The 22,712-nt window shown below is 36.6% G+C and overlaps 1 protein-coding gene across 4 annotated transcripts in view; it reads right to left on the bottom strand.

Annotated features, from left to right (window-relative positions):
- LOC141905555 (semaphorin-1A-like) overlaps nt 1-22,712 on the bottom strand; it is a 72,081-nt gene that overhangs the window by 36,561 nt on the left and 12,808 nt on the right. For 3 of the 4 annotated variants that reach the window (XM_074794461.1, XM_074794460.1, XM_074794462.1), the window contains exons 2-3: nt 10,103-10,258; nt 3,934-4,033 (exon numbers count right to left, since the gene is read on the bottom strand). In XM_074794461.1, coding sequence (XP_074650562.1) covers nt 3,934-4,033; nt 10,103-10,244 — 242 coding nt within the window. In that variant the 5' untranslated portion in view covers nt 10,245-10,258. The remainder of the gene's footprint in view (nt 1-3,933; nt 4,034-10,102; nt 10,259-22,712) is intronic. The other variant, XM_074794463.1, reaches the window with a different exon arrangement.

The following is a 22,712-nucleotide window of genomic DNA, read 5'->3' as shown; positions in this document are numbered from 1 at the left end:
ACATCTACCAAACTGGCTAGATACAAGTCAATCTATCCATTGGCTATATCAAATGAATATAAAGATATAGGTGACAGTGATAATGAAGAGAATGATGTTGACAGATTGTGACTAAAGCAAACCTCGAGATATCAATCACTAAAGACCCTCCTCGCTATTTTGTTTTGATTGACTGTCGGGCCAATAGAACCAAACTTTGTCAGGACCAGTTGAATAAAAGTGATTTGATGAATTTTCCCATGAATCATACCAATCAAACAGTTTTCCAAGTGCATAGGCCTACCTCACATCTGGAAGCTTATGGCATTATTCATCATTGTGTACATCATTATTCATAAACAAATGGTTTTATGGTACCTTAGGCTTAGGTGGGGTTTGCACCTCATATAAGTCCCACTTTCATAAAATGAGAAGAAAGGGCTGGCTGGCTACAGGCCTGTTTCGGGGAGGTTATCAAGTCTGTTCTATGTTCTGTTAGCTGAATGCAATCAAAATGTTAACCCTATTTATTATTAACATTATTTTAGGACTGAATGATGGATAGGAATGTTTACCCTGGAGCCTCATGTATTTCATAGGAAAACATAATTACATCATTCTTCCTATAAATTTCTTTTTCAAAATGATTACTTTGTAACCAGAACTAAACATAATTCTATGTTTGTCCTAATAGGAAATGCATTTAAGCCTTTTGCTGAAAGTAAGCACAGCATCCATACCTTTGTGAATCTACCACCAAGATTTGATGGAATATCATTGCATCATCAGGTAAGAAAGCCAGGACCAGATCACAACAATGTCATAAACCTGGCTTGTAAATTCCAATTGAAGAATACTCATAATAGCAAAAACTCATAAAAACTATAAATTTTTGATAAGAGTAATAGGGAAATAGTAACGAATTCATAGTGCAGGAAAATCGGGATGGAAAAATCTCATGAGAACATCAATGATGCAGATCTGATAACTTGTGTTGACCCCCTCCCCTGTATTCAAGCATCACCTTGGCAATCAATTTGTCTAAATTGACTTTGTTATGTCGACTGTCCACTTAAAAGCGTAGATGAGGTCCTGTGATGCACACATATTTACACACTGCTCTTTAAGTGTCATTGCAAATTGATATAAATTACGGTTTTGCAATCGTTTTCTGGGTAAATGAGTACATGGATTGACATCCAAACGAAGGCAACATAGGCATGACTTTATTAGGTAGATTATTTAGAGCAATTGCAATTTATATCATCAATTTTGGCGATATTCACAAATAGCATGACTAGACAACAGATATTAGCAAGGTGATATGAGGATCTCAAAGAATAAAAAGAAAGCGATCAGATCAGGGCAAAGGTGAAACTGTACCGTGGGGATTTAAAAAACCTTGAGGTTGAGATGAATTATTATCTTGTTGAAGAATCTTGATATGTTCTTTTCTTCAATGATAGAAAATGGGATCGGATTCAGACAGAAACATTTAGGCTAACATTTTGTTGTGGCATAAGAATTTAAAACAAGAGCCCCAAGGGCCCTATGGCCAGCCAGTCAGCTTTTCATAAAATGGCAAATGATGATGCATTCTGTGGGTTAAATTTGTCAAAATACACTCCCAGCTCAGAGTCAATACCTAATAATTTACACAATACAATCATAGAATACAAAAGTAGCACAGACAACGACTGGCAGGAACAAATACCTCAGATAAATCTTTTCCCTTGGTCTTATTGATTTTAATGCGGAATAGAATTGAATTTTCTGAAATTTGCTCAATAAAACAAAATTGAATTGGATTTGATTTGATATTTTTTGGCAGAATAAGATTTGATTGAATTTGTAGTTTGAGCACATGGCTAATTAGCATATCAAGGTTATCTATCCGATTTAAGAAAAAGCTTTTTTTTCTGGACTTCGCACAATGGTCAATGATAATTTCTGCAGTGCTAATAAAAATATTCCTCCCAAAAACCAAATCAACTAAAGCTTTCACAGAAATCGATCTTGAAATACAATTTTAGATCTAAAAATAAAACCAGGAAGTACAACGGTAGATGATACCGCGGGTTCACGTGAACACCTGCTGATTTCTGCGGCTAAGCCAATCATAGAGCAGTCTTTGCTTTCTGATTGGCTTTTCAAAACCAATATTTTTGCGATCAGATATTTGCGAAAAAGCTCATATAAATTTTAACGAGGCCCTCTTTCAAAATTTAGCTACGTAGAGTTTGGAGAATGGATAATGCTTTAATGAATGATTTGTATGAATATATGCTCAGTTGCACAGTAAAAGAGCATTTGCTCTGGAAACCATGCCATTTAAATTCGCTCCATTTGTATAGTAATAGGCTCAGCCTACGGCTGGCCTAAAAATGATGATGAACAAACCACTGCTCGTGTTCCTTCAATCATCAAGAGTTTAGGGTCATCCTTCAATGCCAGGAAGATATTTTGAGAATATTGAAGACAAAAAGATAAAATAGCAAAAGATAATGCGTAGTGTAGAGTTTACATAGAACAACATTGTCCAAGCTGAGATGCAAACCTCATCATCAAAATAAGGAGCTAAAAAAGTGAGGTATGATGGATTTTCGTTTAAAAAAAAACAAAAGCTGTCCAGCAAATCAAATGAAGAACTAATCTCAGAATGATCCAAGTTGATTACTCTCCGCCAACTTGACAATTTAATCAGATGTGTCACCGAATGATTGGATCGAAAGTGCTTCATTTATTTCAAGAAATAATCAAGTCAACTCTACTGCAACCGCCACAGCTGACAATGACAACGAAGCACATGAAGAATATTGCCTAGATAATTGATGCGAACAGTATTATATGGAAATATTGGGGGACCTGGTGAGAAAAACAAATCAAGTTGATATGGTCTTGCATTCATCACTACAATTGATCATTGCCATTCAGCTGTCGACATAAGCCTGAAGGTATCAAACACCTGGCCAGGTAATTTCATGTGAATATCCTGATACAAAAATAATGAAATGACCTGTCAATTATAACCAAGTGAAAGGAAATAGCCCATATGAGCTGTCAGAGACAAACTAAGATGTCAGTAAACAGTCAGCCATAATATCGGTGATAGAGGTTTCACGATGAAATTTTACTCATAAGCCGCGTTCACACGACAACTAGTTAGACCGGTCTAGATGGGTCCGTACCTGGTCCAGTCCAAATTTAGACCAGACCAGATTTTGGTGAGCGTTCACACGGCCTTTTGAAACGCGGTGATAAAATCGCTTGTCACCGGGCCCACGAGATGTTGCCATCTGCTAAATAATCAATTGCGCCTGGATGAAGTCTTGCTTCCAGATTCGAAGTATAGCAAGACATTCTTCATTTGACCAATTCGATCCTCTTGTCAGGTTTAGACATTTTTGCGAATTTGATTTTATTCTATCACGCTGAAACTCTAAGTGTCAATTAAACAAGGTTCAAAGCACGGCAGTAAAACGGATGATGATCGCGATATATGAATACGAATTACGGGTACGCTCCAAACATTTCCATAGTATAGGGATGAAAAACAGTTCTTAAGAATAATTACATAAACGGTAATAAAGCATTTAAAACTTAATAAACTGGACTCACACTCTGCCGCAGAGGGTGTGATATCTATACCGGACCTGGTACCAGTTTCTGTCCACACACACATTTAGACCGGTCCAAAATTTGGTCCGGACCTGGTTCGCTCGTTTAGACCGTGCCAAATTAGACCGGTCTAAACTAGACCGGTCTAATTTGGAACGGTATTTTTGCCCGTGTGAACGCTTGGTCCGGTCTAAATTGGACCGGACCAAATTTAGACCGGTCTAAATTTCGTCGTGTGAACGCGCCTATAGGATGGTTTGTGGCAGACTAGTGTTGTTGGCCTAACTCGAAAGTTCTAACAGATTGAAATTAAAATGGATATAAATGATCACGAACCTAGCGCCAACAATTAGCGAATCACCATGGGCAACGATAATTTTGAAGTCATCCGATACAGTCGTATTGCCTACAAATTTCTGCACTTGCCAGTCTTGATCTGAAATGAGAAAAGTGATTTACATAGATAGATCATATATAAAAACATTTTCCGTAGGAACAACGAATGATAAATAGTGCTCCAGAGATCAGTGCTTAGAGATATTTGGTTAATGGGTATGTATAGAACCCAGGAAAAGATTTTTTCAAAAGATCAATTTCCTAATTCAACCAGTGAAGAAACCAGTGGGGCAAGAGATGAAAAGCCAACATCAAAAGTCACACAAAAAATCTGACAATAGACACACAATAATGAGAACTTTATTGTCAAACCAAGCGCGTGTAAGCCTAACCTGGACTGACTGTTAATTGCATCTATTGTCATTTAATTGGGTTCTATGAAACTATTCCCCTACACAAGAATGTCTCGAGGTGATGGTTAGGCTGAAACCGGGCAATGCAGATCGGAAATACTTTGGATCCGGTCCGCACCCATTCAATTCACCCATTCTTCATGAATAACAATTGATTTTAGAATGAATCAATCTGACCTTTACGCTATAGACAAACATAGTTCCCTTATTTTATAAACATAGTTCTTTTCATGAATAAAAAAAACTTTCAAAATTTTCTTCATCATTGATATTCGAGAACATGATCATTATGACGGTAATGGAACATAAAGTTGAACAAACGAGCAAACATTATTTTTTCGACTATTTTGATTTAAGATTAATTCGGCCAAGTAGAAGAAAAGAGAACGGAAAAAAGAGAAATTAATTTAGCCATTTCGGTCAATGTTCACGGATATCCCTCCTAAAAAGTACATGTTTCTCAAATATCAGCTGTGTTCAGGGACAAAGATGCGTCACTGATGCGTCAATAATTATGGTGCTACCAGTCTGAGAAAGTCGACTATTCGACCATCAAAGCGAGAATTACACACAAACACCATCTGCCAAAGGAATTTTTGTGCCGTACAAACCCGTCTGGTAGATATTGATTATGGATATCATACATAGATATGCTAATCCCCCACGATTTCATCCACAAAATGCAATAAGATTAACGGAGCATCCCTCTCATACCCAATAGTTATTACTAACATGTTTCATAGAACTTTGATAACCTGCAATAGGCCTAAATAAATCTGTATGCTAACTGTCATCTGGCCAAGGAGAGGTAAATGAAATGGCATTTCAATTGATGTTGCACGTAGGGTACATGCAACCATCAAGCGATGAATTTCCCTCTCTAAAGCACCCAATCCCCTGTATATTTCTAAAGGCCCTTCCTTCCCTATTTAGGGTTTGTCTATACCAATTTTCATGTGTGAAAAACATTTTGAATAAATCTATGAAGATGGAGAAAAAATCTGTCTAAAGTGTCAGGTTGTCAGATTTTACTTGCTGAATGATTTATCTTGTGCGTTTTATATACACTCCATAGACGTCTCTCAATTGATTTGAGTGCAGTTATTATTCAACAAATCAGATAGGCAACAACACATGAAGATTTAGATTAAACATTTAGATTAAAAATAAACATGAATTTTAGCATTTTTTTCAATCCATTGTTATTGCGTATTCATGTGGCCAAGTATTGTCAACAAGATAGTCACAATGAATCCAAGGTCCTTATTACAAGCATTGATGGCTCAGACTAATAACCAGCCCGTGCACATAACTAGTTTCAAAGGAAATAAATAAATCTTAATCTATGCACACAACCCTGGGAATAGAATCTTTTATAGACAGCAATCAAACTATTTAACCAGTAGATGTTTCTTAATGCCCTGTTCTACTGATTGTCTTCGATATAAAGGCAGAATCTAAACATGCCCATTCAAGCGATATTCCCAATCAGCTTGTTTAGGAAATCCACTGAACATACATTTTCGACCATTTGTAACAGTGTCGATAGCAGAGGAGCCATCACCCATATTCGATTTAATTATCGCATTAGTTTGTGTCGCCCTACCCCAGTAATCGATCAACCATGACTGAAAAGTTCATCTAGGCCTATAATATTCGCATTGATTGAACGATAAAGAATGACTTGACTTATTCAACAAGACCAAAACGACCCATCTTTATTTCCCATGTATTTATTATAAGATGCTACATCATCGCATGTGGCGACAGACTGGCTAAGCATTGACTGTGTGCAAAGAAAAAGTTGCTATGATTTCATATAATACTGAAAGGGAATTAATACACATCAATGACATTCGAGTAAATCCTTCATTATATAAAAGAGCCTGAATAATACAAAGCCATTACCAGAGACAAATGACAAATCTGTAAGCTTGTTTATATGATGAAGCATTAACATGTTTACATGCCACGCTTCACTGACAGAGTAATTACCCAAAGCATAGAACCTAGGACAAGATTAATCAGCTTAATACATAGATTCGCAATCTTAAAAACCTGTGTAAATCTACATACTCAACAGTGGTGATATCAGCCACTTGGGTCAAGCTTTCAAATTAAGCATTGCTGCAAATCGAATGAGAAGTGCCCATAAATGCTGTATGCGAACAATAACCAATTGAGAACAAATATATTCAAGACAAGAATACTCAAGGAGCAGAACCATGCGCAATTCTTGTGTATCGCTTGGTGCATGCTATGGTTCTCAAGCCTTCAAATACCAGGTTACGGACCTGAAATGAATTTTCAAGAGGTATGATTGTGCAGGCACTCACATATACGGAGAAATAGGTGACTCAGTTTGGGTTTGAAAGCAATCAAAATCAGTGGCCTTTAAAAAAAACTTACTTAAAAAAAATTATTTCTCTACAGACTTTATCCAACCCTAAGGACAAAGAACCAATCACAATCGCCCAACATCTGATTCATATTCATTCTACCCAATAATTTCCTGTTATAGAAATCTATTTTTAGAATTGACTTATGGGCCTACCAGAATATCTCGTGTGGTATCAAGTTAGAGCAAATTTGACAAGGCAATTCTAAATGAAGTTAAACAAATTAGAGTTGAGCAAATAAGTGTTCATAATCAAATAATTTACTGAAAATATTGACTATCAACTTTTTTTTACCAATTGTAGGGGTATATAGAATAGCCTGCCATAAGGAAACGCTAGCCATCTAATATGCGAGTCAATGGATTTACTGGGCAGAAACAAAATCTCACAAAAATTAATAGATTGTGCCTGAACAAATTTACCTTCAGTATAAAGATAAACATTATGTGGGAAGCTAAGAATGAAAAACTGCACCTTAGGTTATACGATATGAAATGCACAGTCAGTAATCACGGTTTTACAAACACTGGCTCGGAAAGCTGCAATCCTGAAAACTAGGTAGGCTTACAACATGGTAACACTGAGTTATTCGGCTTTATATATTGTCCCCGGACAATTAATAGATGTCCATTCTATATTGTAATGTTTTATAATCACGATAAAATCTCAATGGTTAAAAAAATTTGGTTATGCCCCTGGTGACCATGTACAAAATCCAATGACCTTGCAACCACCACAATCATAGAACATATTATTAGGCCACATAACCTAGGATGGCCATTTTGTGTCTGTTCAGCCAAATTTTTTTTAAGCTAATGGGCCATGGGGGATACAAACCTCAATTATAACGATTCAATATTTCCCTTTGAAAACTTCAAAATGTGTAAAATATTTTTATCTCGGCATACAAAAATGGCCACCAGCCTGCCATCTTGATTCTGATCAGGCCAGGTTTTTTGGCTGAAATGTGACACGTATTAGCCAAATATCATGTCAATCCATTTAAGCGTCTTCAAAACTTCACAAAATGGCCGCATTCCGTCTACGGATGGATGGACAAAAGTGAACGCTACAGCCTGCTGGGACTGAGTAAGCTAAAAACCCAACAACTTGCTAATTTTGAGAATTCATTTGTGCAGTTTGGACATGGATTGCTCTCAGGGTTGAATATAGTTCTCATTAAGTTATGACTGAAGAGGCAATTAAGTGGGTACAGTGTCGCCGACAGAAATATACAGGGAGAGTAATGTCATTGAAATGGCCTGCAACATCGCCCTGTTCCATCAATCGTCAGCACACAAGTAGGGCCGCTAAAGGGCACCTCATCTAAAACCACAATTACTGATGGTATTTTCAACACAATTTAGTACTGATGGACTGTAAGATAGTTAGAAATTTGTAAGTGCTGTAGTCAGTACACTGTGCACAATTATTATAGAAAGAACTTTGTAGGTTATTTCTCGATATTGAAGACGAAGAATTGATCTTTTGACTTAAAGACGATTGCAGAAAATAGAAAAACATCAGCCCTACCATCGCTGGATAGGTTGTAGAAAGACAGCGCAATCAATGTACCATCTCCGCTCTTTAAAACCACTGGTAATGCCAAATGATGGTTTTTGCCACTTGAAGAATCCATGATATATTCGAATTTCCATCACCGAATTGGTTTTCATGGATTTCTATTTGAGTATTTGAATAGACACTGGCAATGACTGTTAACATAGTTCGTTATTGGTATTTGTTGAACGACAGATTATATTATATACTAGAACGTGCTACGATTGCCATATTGATTATTTTCGGCAAGAGTGATTCAACCATTATGAAGGATGTTGGTCAAGATTCTTTTTCCTTCTTTTCTAGAGATCGACATTCTTGGAAGAATGACATAGATGATTACATTACTGATTAAAATGAGGATGTGTTTCTTCCCACAAATACACTAAATACTACAATAAACAAAATTTTTCATTAGGCCAGTCCTGGCTGGTCATTGTTGGTTCTGCTTGATTTCACCCGGTAGCAGGGACCACCTGTTTTGGATTGCGGGCAAGACCCAAAATTTGACCAATTCATTTTTTTAGCTGAAGTCCCCACGGAACCTCTTATTACAGAGTAAAATCAATTCAAGGCAACTACATACATCATTTAAACACTATATAGATATGGAAGGGGCAAGCCTCATCAGTTTAGTAGGAATCAAAAATGTTTATTAGGAAAATTCTCAAATTATGTTATTATCTATTTGGGCTGCATATGCCCCCTCCCACTGACGCTGCTGATGAACGATGTTGACAGAATCACATTGTATCATGTATTGATTACCGTTTCATTTTATTGTTATATGATGTTTTATTGTGAAATTTTTAGAATTGAATAGATTTGTCACATATGCAAAAAAGTTGAATTGAATTAGCAGATTTGACTGGTTGCAGACAACTGGATCTATCAACAGATTTGACTGACAATAAAAAGTGTTGCATTAATACGTGATCAAAATCAACAGAATTTGTTACAAATCTACTTAAAGCTCAAATGATCATAATCAAACTCTTTCAAGATCAGAACCACATTAAATAATCATGTTGTATAACAATGATATGCAATTATAAGCATGATGATGACGGAACTATTTTTCTATCGTGATTAGGTCTCCATTCTATGTGATTTGGTGGGGGACCATCTCAAAATCAAGGAAGTCGGAAAAAACTTGTAAAAACCTGACAATTTTAGCGGACCAATATTGCCAAAATTCAATCTCCAACAAATGACTAACGTTGCATGAAACCTGAGCAAGTTTCAGGATGCTATGGTGTCTCAATCAGACGCTATCCTGTCATGTATGAAATTTTAAAAAAGACAATAGTAATAGTTGGTCCATAAGGGACCACCCTAAAAGAATTAAATTTGATTAAAACACCCGACGAAAGGTATCAAATTTATCTTCCAAGACTTTCATCTCATTTTTCTTCGTAGAACACTCAGATTTCAGACCACTCATGAAACTAATTACTATTCATGAGACTATCTTTGAAGATTTCCCTGAATCTGTGCAAATATCATTGAATGCACATTTCACTTCAAGATGAAGATTCTTTTGAAGACTGAAGCTTATTTTCATAAAAATGCAAGACACATCCTAGAAACTGTTGAAAATGTGGCAAATTGAAACGTTATCAAAATATTAGATTGTGAAGCAGTAGAACTTCCGATATTTCTGGATAAATGACATTCATTATAATGGTATTCCTACGATGACCATATTGAGTGAACTTTGATCAGAAACCCTGAAAATTAATACCGCCTCAGAAAATTAACATCCGATTCATTGATGCAACTCCCGCGATCACTTACCTGTGATGACAAATCTGCTGTTTGGTTTATAGTAAATCTGCCAGCTGAGGGTGTGACCCGAACGATTGAGAATCAGGAACGTAATGAATAAAATTAGCTGCACAGGCACTCGCCATAATGACCACACTCTACATGGCCTCATGTTTTATCTATCATCTGAAACATAGAAAAAGACAAATGCAATTACTTATCACATTCTGATAAATACAGCACAGGGCGAGTTACACAATAGCCAGGATCACAGAGATGATTTTGCCTGGGCCAAATTGGCACAGATCTGGCCTAAGTCAAATTTGGCCTGTGCCTATTTAGAGAACGCGTTCACAAGTCGAGCATTCACTCATTTGGCACCCATCTGAACAGTTTAGCCAGGCAAAAACCTCTTGTGTGATCGCAGCTACAGGGGTGGCAGAACCAGGTCAACTGGGTAGACCATGTTTGACCCAACTATTTCTCCCCAAGTTCCGCTTAAATTCATTCATGTCTTGTATATTCAAGCATAACCTGATTTGTCTCAAATTGGATCGCTAGAGGCATCTTTCAAAGCTATTTTTCAAAATCTTTTGGAAAACTTGTAGGGGTGTCCTCCTAGCTCCGGCAGGCGTCCACTCAGATTGCGCCACTACGCAGCTTGCCGTTTCAGTGAATGAACAGTACCTTTATCTTCTCGAAAAGTTCCACTTAACCGTGTGGCCTACCCAATGTCCAACAGCTTCCGCCGCCCCTGAGCTTATATTTCTCAGTATGAGCAGCATACCATCAAGATACATCATCATGATCCCTAGGGCAGGGTAGATACATGTATGAACTGTATATATCAAGACAGATCCATAGAACTGGCTTTAAAACTTCCCAAAAAAACAGGATTCGGTCCCGACAGACAAACAGCGAATGCAATAGCCAGCTGGGACTAGTCTTCAGTGGGCTAAAAATGATTAGTCTATTGCTAGTTTAAATCAAATTCTTAATCAGCAGTTAATTTATCATACATACTTCGGACGTGTATATAATCTCGATAGAAGTGTGAAATTAAACTGTTACAGTTTATTATCATCCTTAGAGTCGATTAGATACACAATATCCGTGTATGATGAATAAACGCGAGAAATCCCACAATAATTAAGCCAAAAATGCAAAGTTCTTGAATAGAAATGTATATATATTTGAGCGACGTTTCAGCTAAAAACTAATAGCCATTTATCAACCATTCATTGAAAAAAATCAATAGGTGGCATTTTTTCCTACTGTCATTTTCACTGATGATATTATTATTGTGGCATTGTTGCTACATTCTGCTACAGCAATGAGGGATAAGCGAGTTGATACTTGATACTATCAGAATTGTAGGGCCATGAGTGCTTAACCCTATTGTCTTATGTACATTACAATCATTGAACCATACCTATCAGTGGACCTATCATTGAACCATACCCATCAGTGGTACGCACAGATGACTGGTTACATATTCTCATAATGGATCTTCCTTATCCTATCCTGCCTTCAATGGTAATCCATTGTCAAAATTTAAATAAAGGATCAGACCAAATATATTGCCATTGCTAACTCTTGACTGATCCATCTGTGCTGCTATACACAGGCTACTACAGGCAGCAGCGCACATTATTTATTCAGTATCATAAAAAATCCTTCTCTACTGACATAATCATCAAGCCGAGCCTTTGCCCTGATTATATCCTTCTTTTTTATAAATTACTTGGCGCTATCTTAATCATAAACCATCAAAATCATTTCATACCACGAATAAATGATATAAACCTACATAAATCGACGACAAAACTCGTGTCAGCTATTAATTGATATTGCGAGATATCCATAATGAAAAAATCGCTAAATATGCATTCATTACTTACATTGCAACGTGACCAAGTTTCATTAGAAAAATATGATATTTGGCTCACACCATATATAAACAAATTAAAAGGGACTATTTAACAAGATATACTTATGGGATGAAATAAAGGAAGCAATAGCAGAGTTAGAGTTATATTCGAAGAATTGCTTTTTGTTTAGAATTCAGCTGCTCTTACAGGAGCAAGTATTCCGTACTCATCTTGGCTGCGCAAAGTTTGTGCGCACTTAGCGCAGAAAAATAGCCTCCTTCCACAGCCAAATCCCTGCACACCCTTCCACCAACTGAAAAATGCGCGGGCATGCATCAAATAACACTAACTACATCTACAGCATTTACAAGGACCTTTTCATCACCCTTGTGGCATTTATTTGGATAAAGGGAATTCTGCTGTCTGTATTGAATCTCCACACCTGAAAATCCAGATTGGGGAAATCATGACCTTAATCAATTCTAGTAATCCATGTCACCGAGTTCCCCACACGCATGCATACTTGCGTTGAAAATTATCAAACATGTTAAACATTTGGCTAATAGCAAAATGTCCCAGAGAAAACACGCGCTCACAATCCGAAATTTGACACAGTGGCCATTGTTGCCTGTGAAATTGGCAATGAAAGAGTTAAACACCATAAGTTCTTGCCACCATGGATCGATGGCAACACTTGATTTAGTTCCGCAATTATAGGACCGGACTACGAAATACGATTCGGGCTATACAATTTAAAATTTGCTTTAACGGCACAGAAAACACGAATTCCAGACAATTTGTAAACATGAACAAGAATGTGAATTTGGAGGGTGAATGTGGCTTAAGTTGTCAAGTATGATTTTCTTCCTTCTCATGAACTCTAAATATGACAAATAAACATGGCACATATTTTTGCCTAATTATAATTTAGAAATAAAGTCTATTTGGAATGTTATTTCAGTTGTAATAAATGTATTCCAAAAGTAAAATAGTCGTTAATATTTCGGAGACACAAATGTCAATGTTGAGCTATCAGTGCATCACCAGGAAAACATCTTGCAACATACACAAAAGCATGTGAGAGGCAACTGTATGTAATAGTATCATATTAGGCCTATGAATATTGTTTCTCAATGTCAAACAAATTATGATACTTAACTAATGGCAAAGACCAGTACATAAATTTCTGATCCATTTGTTCGGACCCATATCGGGCTTTTATATAGGCCTAACAGAAATTCAGTAACAATAGAATTGTTTTAGATGTATCAAATTTTTGCCAAAAAATACCTAACTCTGAACGTTAATTACTACATAACTGGAATGTTTTAAAGAATTATCTACTCATAGTTTCATCTTTGAATGACAAATTTTTAAATGGCACTAATCGCACATCGAAAGTGTAAAGCACAAACAGATGAGTTTCAAACACTGCAGCTTCTAATTAATTTCAATTTTCATACAATGCCAAACCTACCAACCCCAGTATTGCTGACTCAATATCCTGTACCAGCAGAAAGCCCATTACCGCAGATTTTTTTTTTTGCAAGTTATTGTTGGCTTACACACAACGCATGCAAAGCATATCTGACATGTTTCTTACAGTATGCACCGTAATTCCTTTACTGGATACATAGTAATCTTTTGTGATAATCCCATCAACAATCTGTCAAATCCTAATCCCAATATGCAGCTCACCAGCCTGGCCTTGGTATAGCTCATGACGAAACTGACAACATAAAATTACAATATGGTCCAGTTTCGACAATCATTGAACCATGACTAGGAACCATGGCAAATTGATTCCTTCACTTCATTCATGGCATAGGCCCTTTTTCGAAGATATATTTAGATAGACAGAAGATATTCCGAGGAAATGAAGTGAACAATTCCTGCTATTTGTCTTCGCACACAAATTTTGTTTTAGAACATTTTTTTAGTTACAATCACCAAATCATTGGCATTGCACTTGATAGTGGAATACTGAACACAATATAAGCACACTGCATTGCTATGTCAGTGGCGTTTGGAAGTGAGCAACTGCAGCGGCGAAAGCTGAACCTGTCCAAAATCAGTATTTGGCCGCAGCAATCAAAAATTACTTCCAACGCGCCTGCGTATGCACACTTGGATTGAAACTACCATGAATTGGATCAAAGCTCGTGAAATTGAGAGAAACAAGAATTATCCATATAAAAATAGCAATAATCTGATCCGAGATCATACCCAGTGACCGGTTCGGTCACTAGGTAACTTTCTCACAAACACTCTCCATTGTGGTTTCTATAGGTTGATATGTGCAGTCTATTCAGAACTTGAACATTTCACTGAGGTTGTTTTCCCTGTGTTTAAGCACTAGTTGGTTACAGCTTTTATCATGTCACAAACGCCAAATTAATATCACAGAGGAGAACCTTAACAACACTTATATTCTTTTTTGTATGAATATTAACCAGTGATTTTTATCATCTCGAGCCGGAAGACCGGGAGGGGGGATCTAGGTTGGAACTTCATTGATGCCTTTTCATTTCTTTGTACTTTGAGTGAAAAGAACGAATCTCAACCAAAGATCAATGAAAGCTTTTTGTTACTTGATTGTGTTGGTTTTAACCCTTAGTGGCCTATGCACACCATAAGTCAATGACATTGGCAATGCCAAAACTTCACTTGATAAGTGAGGTGTAGCATCTTCAACTAGGGGTCGTAGGATGACATGCCCTTAACAATTCTAATACACCATACCCACTGGATAACAAAAACAGTGAAACCAATTGCTCCCGAATAACAGAATCATTAATGCGCCTGTCTGGTAGGGAGAATCCAAAGTTCACGTTAAAAGACCTTTAAGTTAAAACCAGTTAATGTTCATATTTTAAATGGACAAAAAGTTAGCACATTACCCACTGGGGCTACACCCTAAGTAGGCCTAGGCTAAAATCTTTATTAATAAGAAATGAAGACTGACCATTTCCAATTGATGCCATGGTATCTTATGTAAGGAAGAGTATTAAACTTTTGTTAGATCAAACAGTTACATTTCTTTATGGCCCACCACATTTTCAGATTCTTATCTCTACATGCTAGGAAGTTATGAAGCAATCCAGTTGATTTCTGCTCTTGACAGTTTCCGCTCTGCACCATGCGGATCAGTCTTATCTGGTTTTATTCCACAGGAAAAAACGTTGCCCATGGGTATATATGACAAATGAAACAGTACAACAAGAAATCTGTGAAAAATTTATGTTCATCTCATCATATTAAACATGATCACACGATATGGAAATATAATGAGTTGATATGACATGATCAGAAAATCAGTGACATAAAAATTAGAGTCTTATCAATGAATCATTGGACTGTTAAACTTCACCAACTCATGTGAAATGAAATATGTGCTGGCATATCAACTGTCTCATAGCAGGTTTGAATCAGTAACAATGTCCTATGACACGTGAGAAAAAGATGTTGATGAGTAACTTTCAGAGATTGGCACACACTGGCACGCACTGTGTATACGCCAGTGCTACTTATTGCAATAGTAAACCCAAGGTAAAAGCAAGATAAACCAGGTGTATCACTACTCCAGTTCACGTGCCTGGTACAACATTTTCCCAGACATCGGGTGGAGAGTTTACCAAACCACAACACACTGACACTCAATCACATATACTACAGAGTAACTCAGCATATCATACTCATCATTTACGATCTTCCACCTTTCCTTGAGGCTAGAAAAAGAGTGCAATATACATAAATGCAGACTCTTATCATTAATGGCCATGCTTTTCATTCCTACAAGCAGAAAAATTAAGGGGCCAATTTTATAGAGTAGTATTAGCATCAACCCGGGAGTTAAATGAATTGAGTTAGCCCCCGGGTTTAAGTTAATACCAGTCTATAAAACCGAAACCAAGAATAACAATAGGATAATCCATAGCCAAAAACCACAACAATGAATTTCTATTGATTCAGTCATCCATATTCATCAAACTTTTTAGTCAATACTGACAGGGCAGAGTTACCCTGTCACTTGGGATAATAGTACATTACAAAACCATCTTCACCTCATTGAAACCTTAACCTAGAAAAACAAAATCCTTTTTCTACACCACTCCGGCTATATATACGTATGCTATGATGATTGAAAGGGCAGGAGTCATAGAATAATTCAAAGGTGATATTGTTATTTTGTCAGTTTGGTCAACAAAATGAATCACTAACTTTTATCAGATTATGATGGTCAATCCAATCATGACAGATATTAAGATTTCAAAAATCCAGGGCAATGACGCACAGTGTGAATGTCTTCAAGAATACGTAGATTGGAATAATAATAGGAATATGAAGACCTGTCACACTGTTCACGCACCACTCACATATTTTGTAGTTATATATCTTTTTCGTTCAGAGGTTTCATTATCCATAATGCTTTATACTGCAAAGCGCAATGAGTCATAGCATTTCAAGAAAATAGGATTCGATCAACTAATTGTTTAACTTGGATGTTTATTGAAATAATTTTGTGAAACAATAGGTCTATATGAGATATAAATAACATCTAAATCGGATGTCACCGCAGTCAGATAAATTTAGTCTTCTGTCAAAATAATGATGATCAATAAGGGAAAATAAAAAGCATGGCTTACCACTTTAAGTGCCAGCAAATGTTCATCTCAAATTTCCTGCACAGCAAATAATTCTCAAAATCGATAGGATTTTCTAAACAGAAACAGTGACTGGTTGAGATGCCAGTCACAAGGGCCATCACATCTCCTCCACATACCGAATAACAACATATAAAGATAAGTCATTGTCAGAATCACGACAGAAATATAGAGAAATCAAGAGTGAAACCCTTCTTGAAAAACAGGAAATCCAATCAAATCCTAAAATATTAGCCACAATCAAACAGAGAAGATTTGGCCTGGCCAAATTGAGGCGAATCAGGCCCCAGTAAAATTTGGCCAATGCCTAATTAGTGAGCGTGTTCGCATGTAAACCACTCCCTTGATATTTAACAATGCTCAAAAAAGTGATACGAGTCAGTTCTGGAACCAGTTGCAATTCACACGTAAACATTTATCAAAAATTAGTCTCAGTCCAGGTTCAACGTTTTCAGTCAGGCCAAATTTGGGCCAAAAATGCTTGCGTGACATGGCTATTGTCCTTTTAAAAGTATGTCAAGGGATCCTGCTTATGGTACTTCAACGCTCAATCAAATTTAACAGTTGAAAATGACTCAAAAGACATTTAGCAATTTATTGTATTGAGATTTGAACTGAGAGAACATCAACAACTGCAAGAAGAAAACTGATCAGGATTACAGGGGCCAGGTGCACGCATGCTGTAACCATCTGGATGGAGTGTTGCAGTACATCTGGAATCTCATGAACTTAATGTTCAGGACAATCTGATACTGGTTTACTGCTACATACCTACCAGAGCAAAATCACTTTTATTGCACTAAAGCCGGTGCACACTAGGTGATTTCTTGGCGTTTTGAATTTTTGTTGCATTGAGCAGTATGCAGGCACTGGCAATATTCATCGGTGGACAATAGCTTGCTCATTATCTAGCTTGCAAAACTTAGAGTAAGCTGACATGTGTACAGGCTGATAAAAGAATAGCAAAATTCTACAAGTCGAAATAAACGTCAATCTTATGAAGAACGCAAGCTTGACTGGAGTCAGATTGGATCCAATTAGACTTATCCAACATAAATACTGAAATAGTGTTTGTGCAACCAACTACTACTTCTAGTACGTATGTCAATGAGAAAAGTAAAAACAACAGAATGGAAAGATCATTATGAATCATATTATTCGGTATATGACCTAGTTGACACATTTTCACAGTAGTTTGGTTCCCCAAAATCGGTTTAGCTATTTTTCTGCTACCTAACAACTTAAAATGATGTACCAGTGAGGATTCATTAATCATCACAAGGGGTCAAGAGTCTTCAGAAATGGATGTAGAATTGACTGGACTAACTGCACAAAACAGAAGATAAAAACACAACAATGATCAAAGAACTACTAAAATGAGGAAAAATAAGACATTGCTTTGATGAAAGGGAAGGAGAGAGACTTATTGATGCTGGTGACTTATGAAATGGTGTGAAAAACACCACATTGCGAAGCTAAATTATTCATGTCTTCACGTCAATCGGAATCATATTTTCACGTCAGCCTGCTTCTAAAATATGTACCATGGACTAGATTTACTACTAGATCATTGGAGAATTTTTACATTCTTTAAAAAATATTATGTTTGCATGACCTTGACAATGTACATGATGCTGTGCATGCATGTTGTTTCAACAATTAACAGCGGGACAGGCAAAACCCTTTGGGGTGACATGTAGTACTATAATAAATATTATTTGACTAAATATTTACCAGGGTGTAAAGAGATATAGAGTGAATGGTAAACTTTCAGTATTGCTAGTAACAACTAACTGCCAAGAAGGGAGGGTAGGAGATCTTTGATAAATTTGTCCTGATCTCTTGTATTACAAGGCTCACAGTCTCTGGTCAGCGATATATATAAAGACAAATTGTCATATTATGTCAAGGTAATGGATGTGTTCCATGAAAAACAGATCTGACCTATACGAAAATTCAACTGACGACCATCACAGTCAAATCATCAGCATTTTAGACGAGGACAGCGTTCACTTAAATCAATAACATTCCAATAAAATACGTCATCCAATTACCGAGTGGGAATTAAAGCATGATTAGATGTAAACACACATATACAGTAGACTCTGATGAAGTCAGGCAAATTTTCAGATTTCCTTAACCCTTTCAGTGCGTCTACACCGCAGTGCGGTGTATGAATCAGTGATGGATTTTGCTAGTACACCGCACTGCGGTGTATTGATGTAATTAGTAATTTGTAATTATCTCTATTGAAAAATGGCAGCAAGTGTCAAACATAGTGAAATACTAGTAACTAACGATACACCGCACTGCGGTGTAGACGCACTATAGTGGTATTCCCATTGTTCAACACACTAGGGTGGAATTTTTTAGAATTTTCAAATTTTCTCCAGCACTATAGGGTATTAATTAGTCAGCACTGAGAGGGTTAACTAAGCTTTTATCACGCAAAAATCTAAATCAGCTGTTCGAGTTCGAATTCCGACCACCTTTGACAAATTTCTTTCTCGTATTTATTCCTTCACGTGTCCAAGTGTGAATTCTCCCTTGTACATGTATCGATCACTGGCAAGGTTTTAAGAAGAAAAATACCAACGAAATCGTATCAATACATAAATGTAATTAGTGATTTAATGTGTTTCTTCAATTATCATTTGTGTACCATAAAAGATATCTGATTTGAAGCACTACTAAGTATTCGTTTGTATGTATACAAATGTATACATCCCTGCTAGGAAGATAAAATGTATGCTATGGAATGATAAAATGAGGCTTTGATTTCATTATTACCAAAAGTGCCAAAATCTTTATTGAAAATTTGTTTTTAGAATTCAACTCAGAATTCAGCCATGTCGCATAAGATTTGGTGGTCTCGGGAGATCCGTATACCCTAAAGGGCAATCTAACTAGGACAACTGACTTGTGTTAGTCTTGTGTTAGTTAGGCCTTTGTCATTAATTTGAAACCTATATTTTGTTTTTAACAGAAGACTCATAAATATTACTAAAACCTGATATTGCAGATCTTATCACCCCTTCCTGATATCACAAAATGATTGTCAGACCAAGATGAATCAGCACCTTTACTGCATTGAGCAATAGAGTTTCTCCATGGCAGTATTGTAAACAGATGCAATCAGGTTATTGTTCAGGAATCATCTTTAGGGGCACTCAGGTCGCCCTACGATGTGACACAACTGAAGACCACTAGTTGTAGACTGCGCTCAGGTCGCTTACAACAAGAACTAGCGACAACTGCTAGCAACTGATCAAAACATTCAACGTTTATCAGCTGCGTGTTCAGGTCGCCTACAACTGTTGCTGCAAAGCACGATTTAATTGATCACGTGATCACAGCCCATGTTTATCAGCGCGTATGTTTGTTTCTGACTGAATATTTAGTTCAAATATTTCTTGATTTAAGCAAATTAAGCCACATCTCATTGCAGGGATTCATCGATTCAATTCGATTCAATCTGCCGACGATAAGGCGATAAAGTAGTTTGTCATTTTCGTTCAAAAATCACTTTTTAGAGTCAATTTCAAGATGAAGACTGTACTCTTTATCAGTGTTTATAGAATGAACAAAAAGTAAGTTATTGACAAGAAGTGGCCAAAATGAAATTATTTAAATAAACATTATATAGCAGGACTGAACCCATAAACAGCGGCAAAGTGAAGGTCCTCTTAGTTGGATATCGGAAACTGGTTGCAGAAGCGCTCAGGTCGACATAAACGCCGCACAACTAGTGGCACAACTAGTGGTAGTCGCTGTGACGCGTTGCTGAAAGTTCAACACATGTTCAACTCATAGCGACTGGCAGGTTTTCCGTCGCCGTCAGTTGTAGATGCGCTCAGGTCACCGCAACTGGCAAAAAACCAGTCGCTGACGATCGCTGCTCGAATCAATCGCTTCTAGTTGTAGTCCCAGCTGTAAGGGCGACCTTAGTGCCCCTTCTAACCGGAGCAGCTCACAAACCACACTGAACATACATGTGTGTAAAAGAATATTATATGTGTGTGTGTGTAACATGTAAACACTAAGCGAGACCCTTTATCTTTATCTCTGAATTTAAGTCTCAAAAATAATCAGCTCACATGGAAAGTACACGCAAGATATCAATGAGTCATCAAATGGGAGTTCAAAAAATATTCATAACCCCTTGAAATGACTGATTCACACAGCTCGCATAAGCAAAACCACTGAACTGGCATACAATAATTCGTAATTTACAAGTTGTTTAAATACCAAGCCCAAACATGGTTAAACTAGCTTGCTGCAATAAAAGATTCCAGAGACTGCTTGACTATATCTCAGCCAAGGGGAATCAAGGCTTTAACCAAACCTCATATGCAGCATTCCACGAATGATTATAAATTTTTATACATAAGGCTAATAAAGTTGATACTTTGTTTCTCATTTCTGCTGAGCTTTTAAGTTGACCCAGTAGTTATAGAAATGACCTGATTACAAATTTGATTCACAGTCAACTAAAGAGACCTGACTGATTATGAGAAACAAAGTATCCTTTTTTTAGCCTTACAATCTGGTGACAAAGGCTCAATATAAAATGACACATTGCCATTGATTAATGCTTTAATCTAATTAATGTAACAAAAACTATTTTCAATTTTTTATACCCAGGGAAAAGCAAACATGGCACTCACTATCATAATTGTGTATAACCAAAACCTAGCAAGGCACTCACTATCATAATTGTATATAACCTAAACCTAGCAAGTCTTGTGGAGAAAAATTACAATCATTTTGACGACACAATAGGGTCTGAAGTACTCATTCATTTCAACCAAACAGATTTGCAACCAAAACTATATTATAGTTTCTACGTAGAAAAATTAAGATGACTTTCTGCAACAATGAGATTCTAAATGTACATATTCATATTTCTACAGACAATCAGTTAATCTGAAGCGAAATATTGGATAAGAAATATCCCACTCCCTAGTTTCATGAACGAGTACGCATGTATGTCTAAAACAGTTATGTTTGAAATGTATTCTTTGCTAAAAATATGAAGCTAACAATGGCAATCAAACCATGTTTAGAGTAACATTTTTGTGAAACATTTTTCTCAAAATTAAATAACAGATTTAATTTTAATCAATTCAGTTTATCTCAAATCCATTTAGGATTTAATCATATCTAGGAATCGGGGCTCCGAGAAGAGAAACGGTGCCAGAGTAATAACAATAACAATAATAGTAATGATAATAACAATCATAATAATAATGGTCAAATGAATAAAAATAGGGTTTTCTACTAAATGGCCAGAAAACCCTAAAATCCTAATCTATTTGTATTTCATAGAATGGCTAAAAGTTTGAAAATTTGCTTTAGTGATATGCTCTCCGAAAAAATCTGAAATAGTTTATTCTTAATTAGGGATAAAATTCGAATTAAGGGTTAATTGTTCTTAGTGAAACCTAGTCCTGAGTATAGATCCACTGAGAGAATAAAGATAGGAATGCATCAAAAAGTGAGGAAAATGTGAAATTGCAATATGTTATAATTCCTAAATTTCCAGCAGTGACACAACTGGCATTAATACCCAATCGTGGTGGTAGGGAAATTCAGATTAATGATGTCATCAACTCAGATCCGTTTGTATATCAGTAAATCTTCAGACAACCTATCCCAGCACGTCCTTGAGGTGTAAGACAAAGACGGCTTCATTATAAATGGACGGAAAAATATAATAGCACTATCTGAATGGTCTTAGCAAAATGAATGATAAAAATGAGTTATGACTTGATTCAGTTGTCATCCAAACTAAACTACATTAATCAACTCAAACTCATTTATCCGCTGAATGAAACTAGAATTTCACAGATGGCAACTAGATCCGCCTTGCGAACACATATCCCCAAGAAATCCCCAAAACCACCGCCCAAACTAGGTCCAGAATCAACGCCGTTTAAGTTAAAAATTGCCATGCATTGATTGGTTTCTCATCAGGTATCCCTTAATCAAATAATTCCTAAGTCAGAGATCATTGTTCCATATGAAATACATTCACCATTATTGGGCAAAATATATATTTTTGAAATCAAAGACAGCTCCCAAGTCAGCCATCTCATATAGCAT

The sequence above is a fragment of the Tubulanus polymorphus genome, chromosome 5 (genome assembly GCF_964204645.1).
Source record: "Tubulanus polymorphus chromosome 5, tnTubPoly1.2, whole genome shotgun sequence".
NCBI lineage: Eukaryota > Metazoa > Nemertea > Palaeonemertea > Tubulaniformes > Tubulanidae > Tubulanus > Tubulanus polymorphus.
The sequence above is the reverse complement of the archived record's forward strand: the minus strand, read 5'-3'. Positions and strand labels throughout refer to the sequence as shown.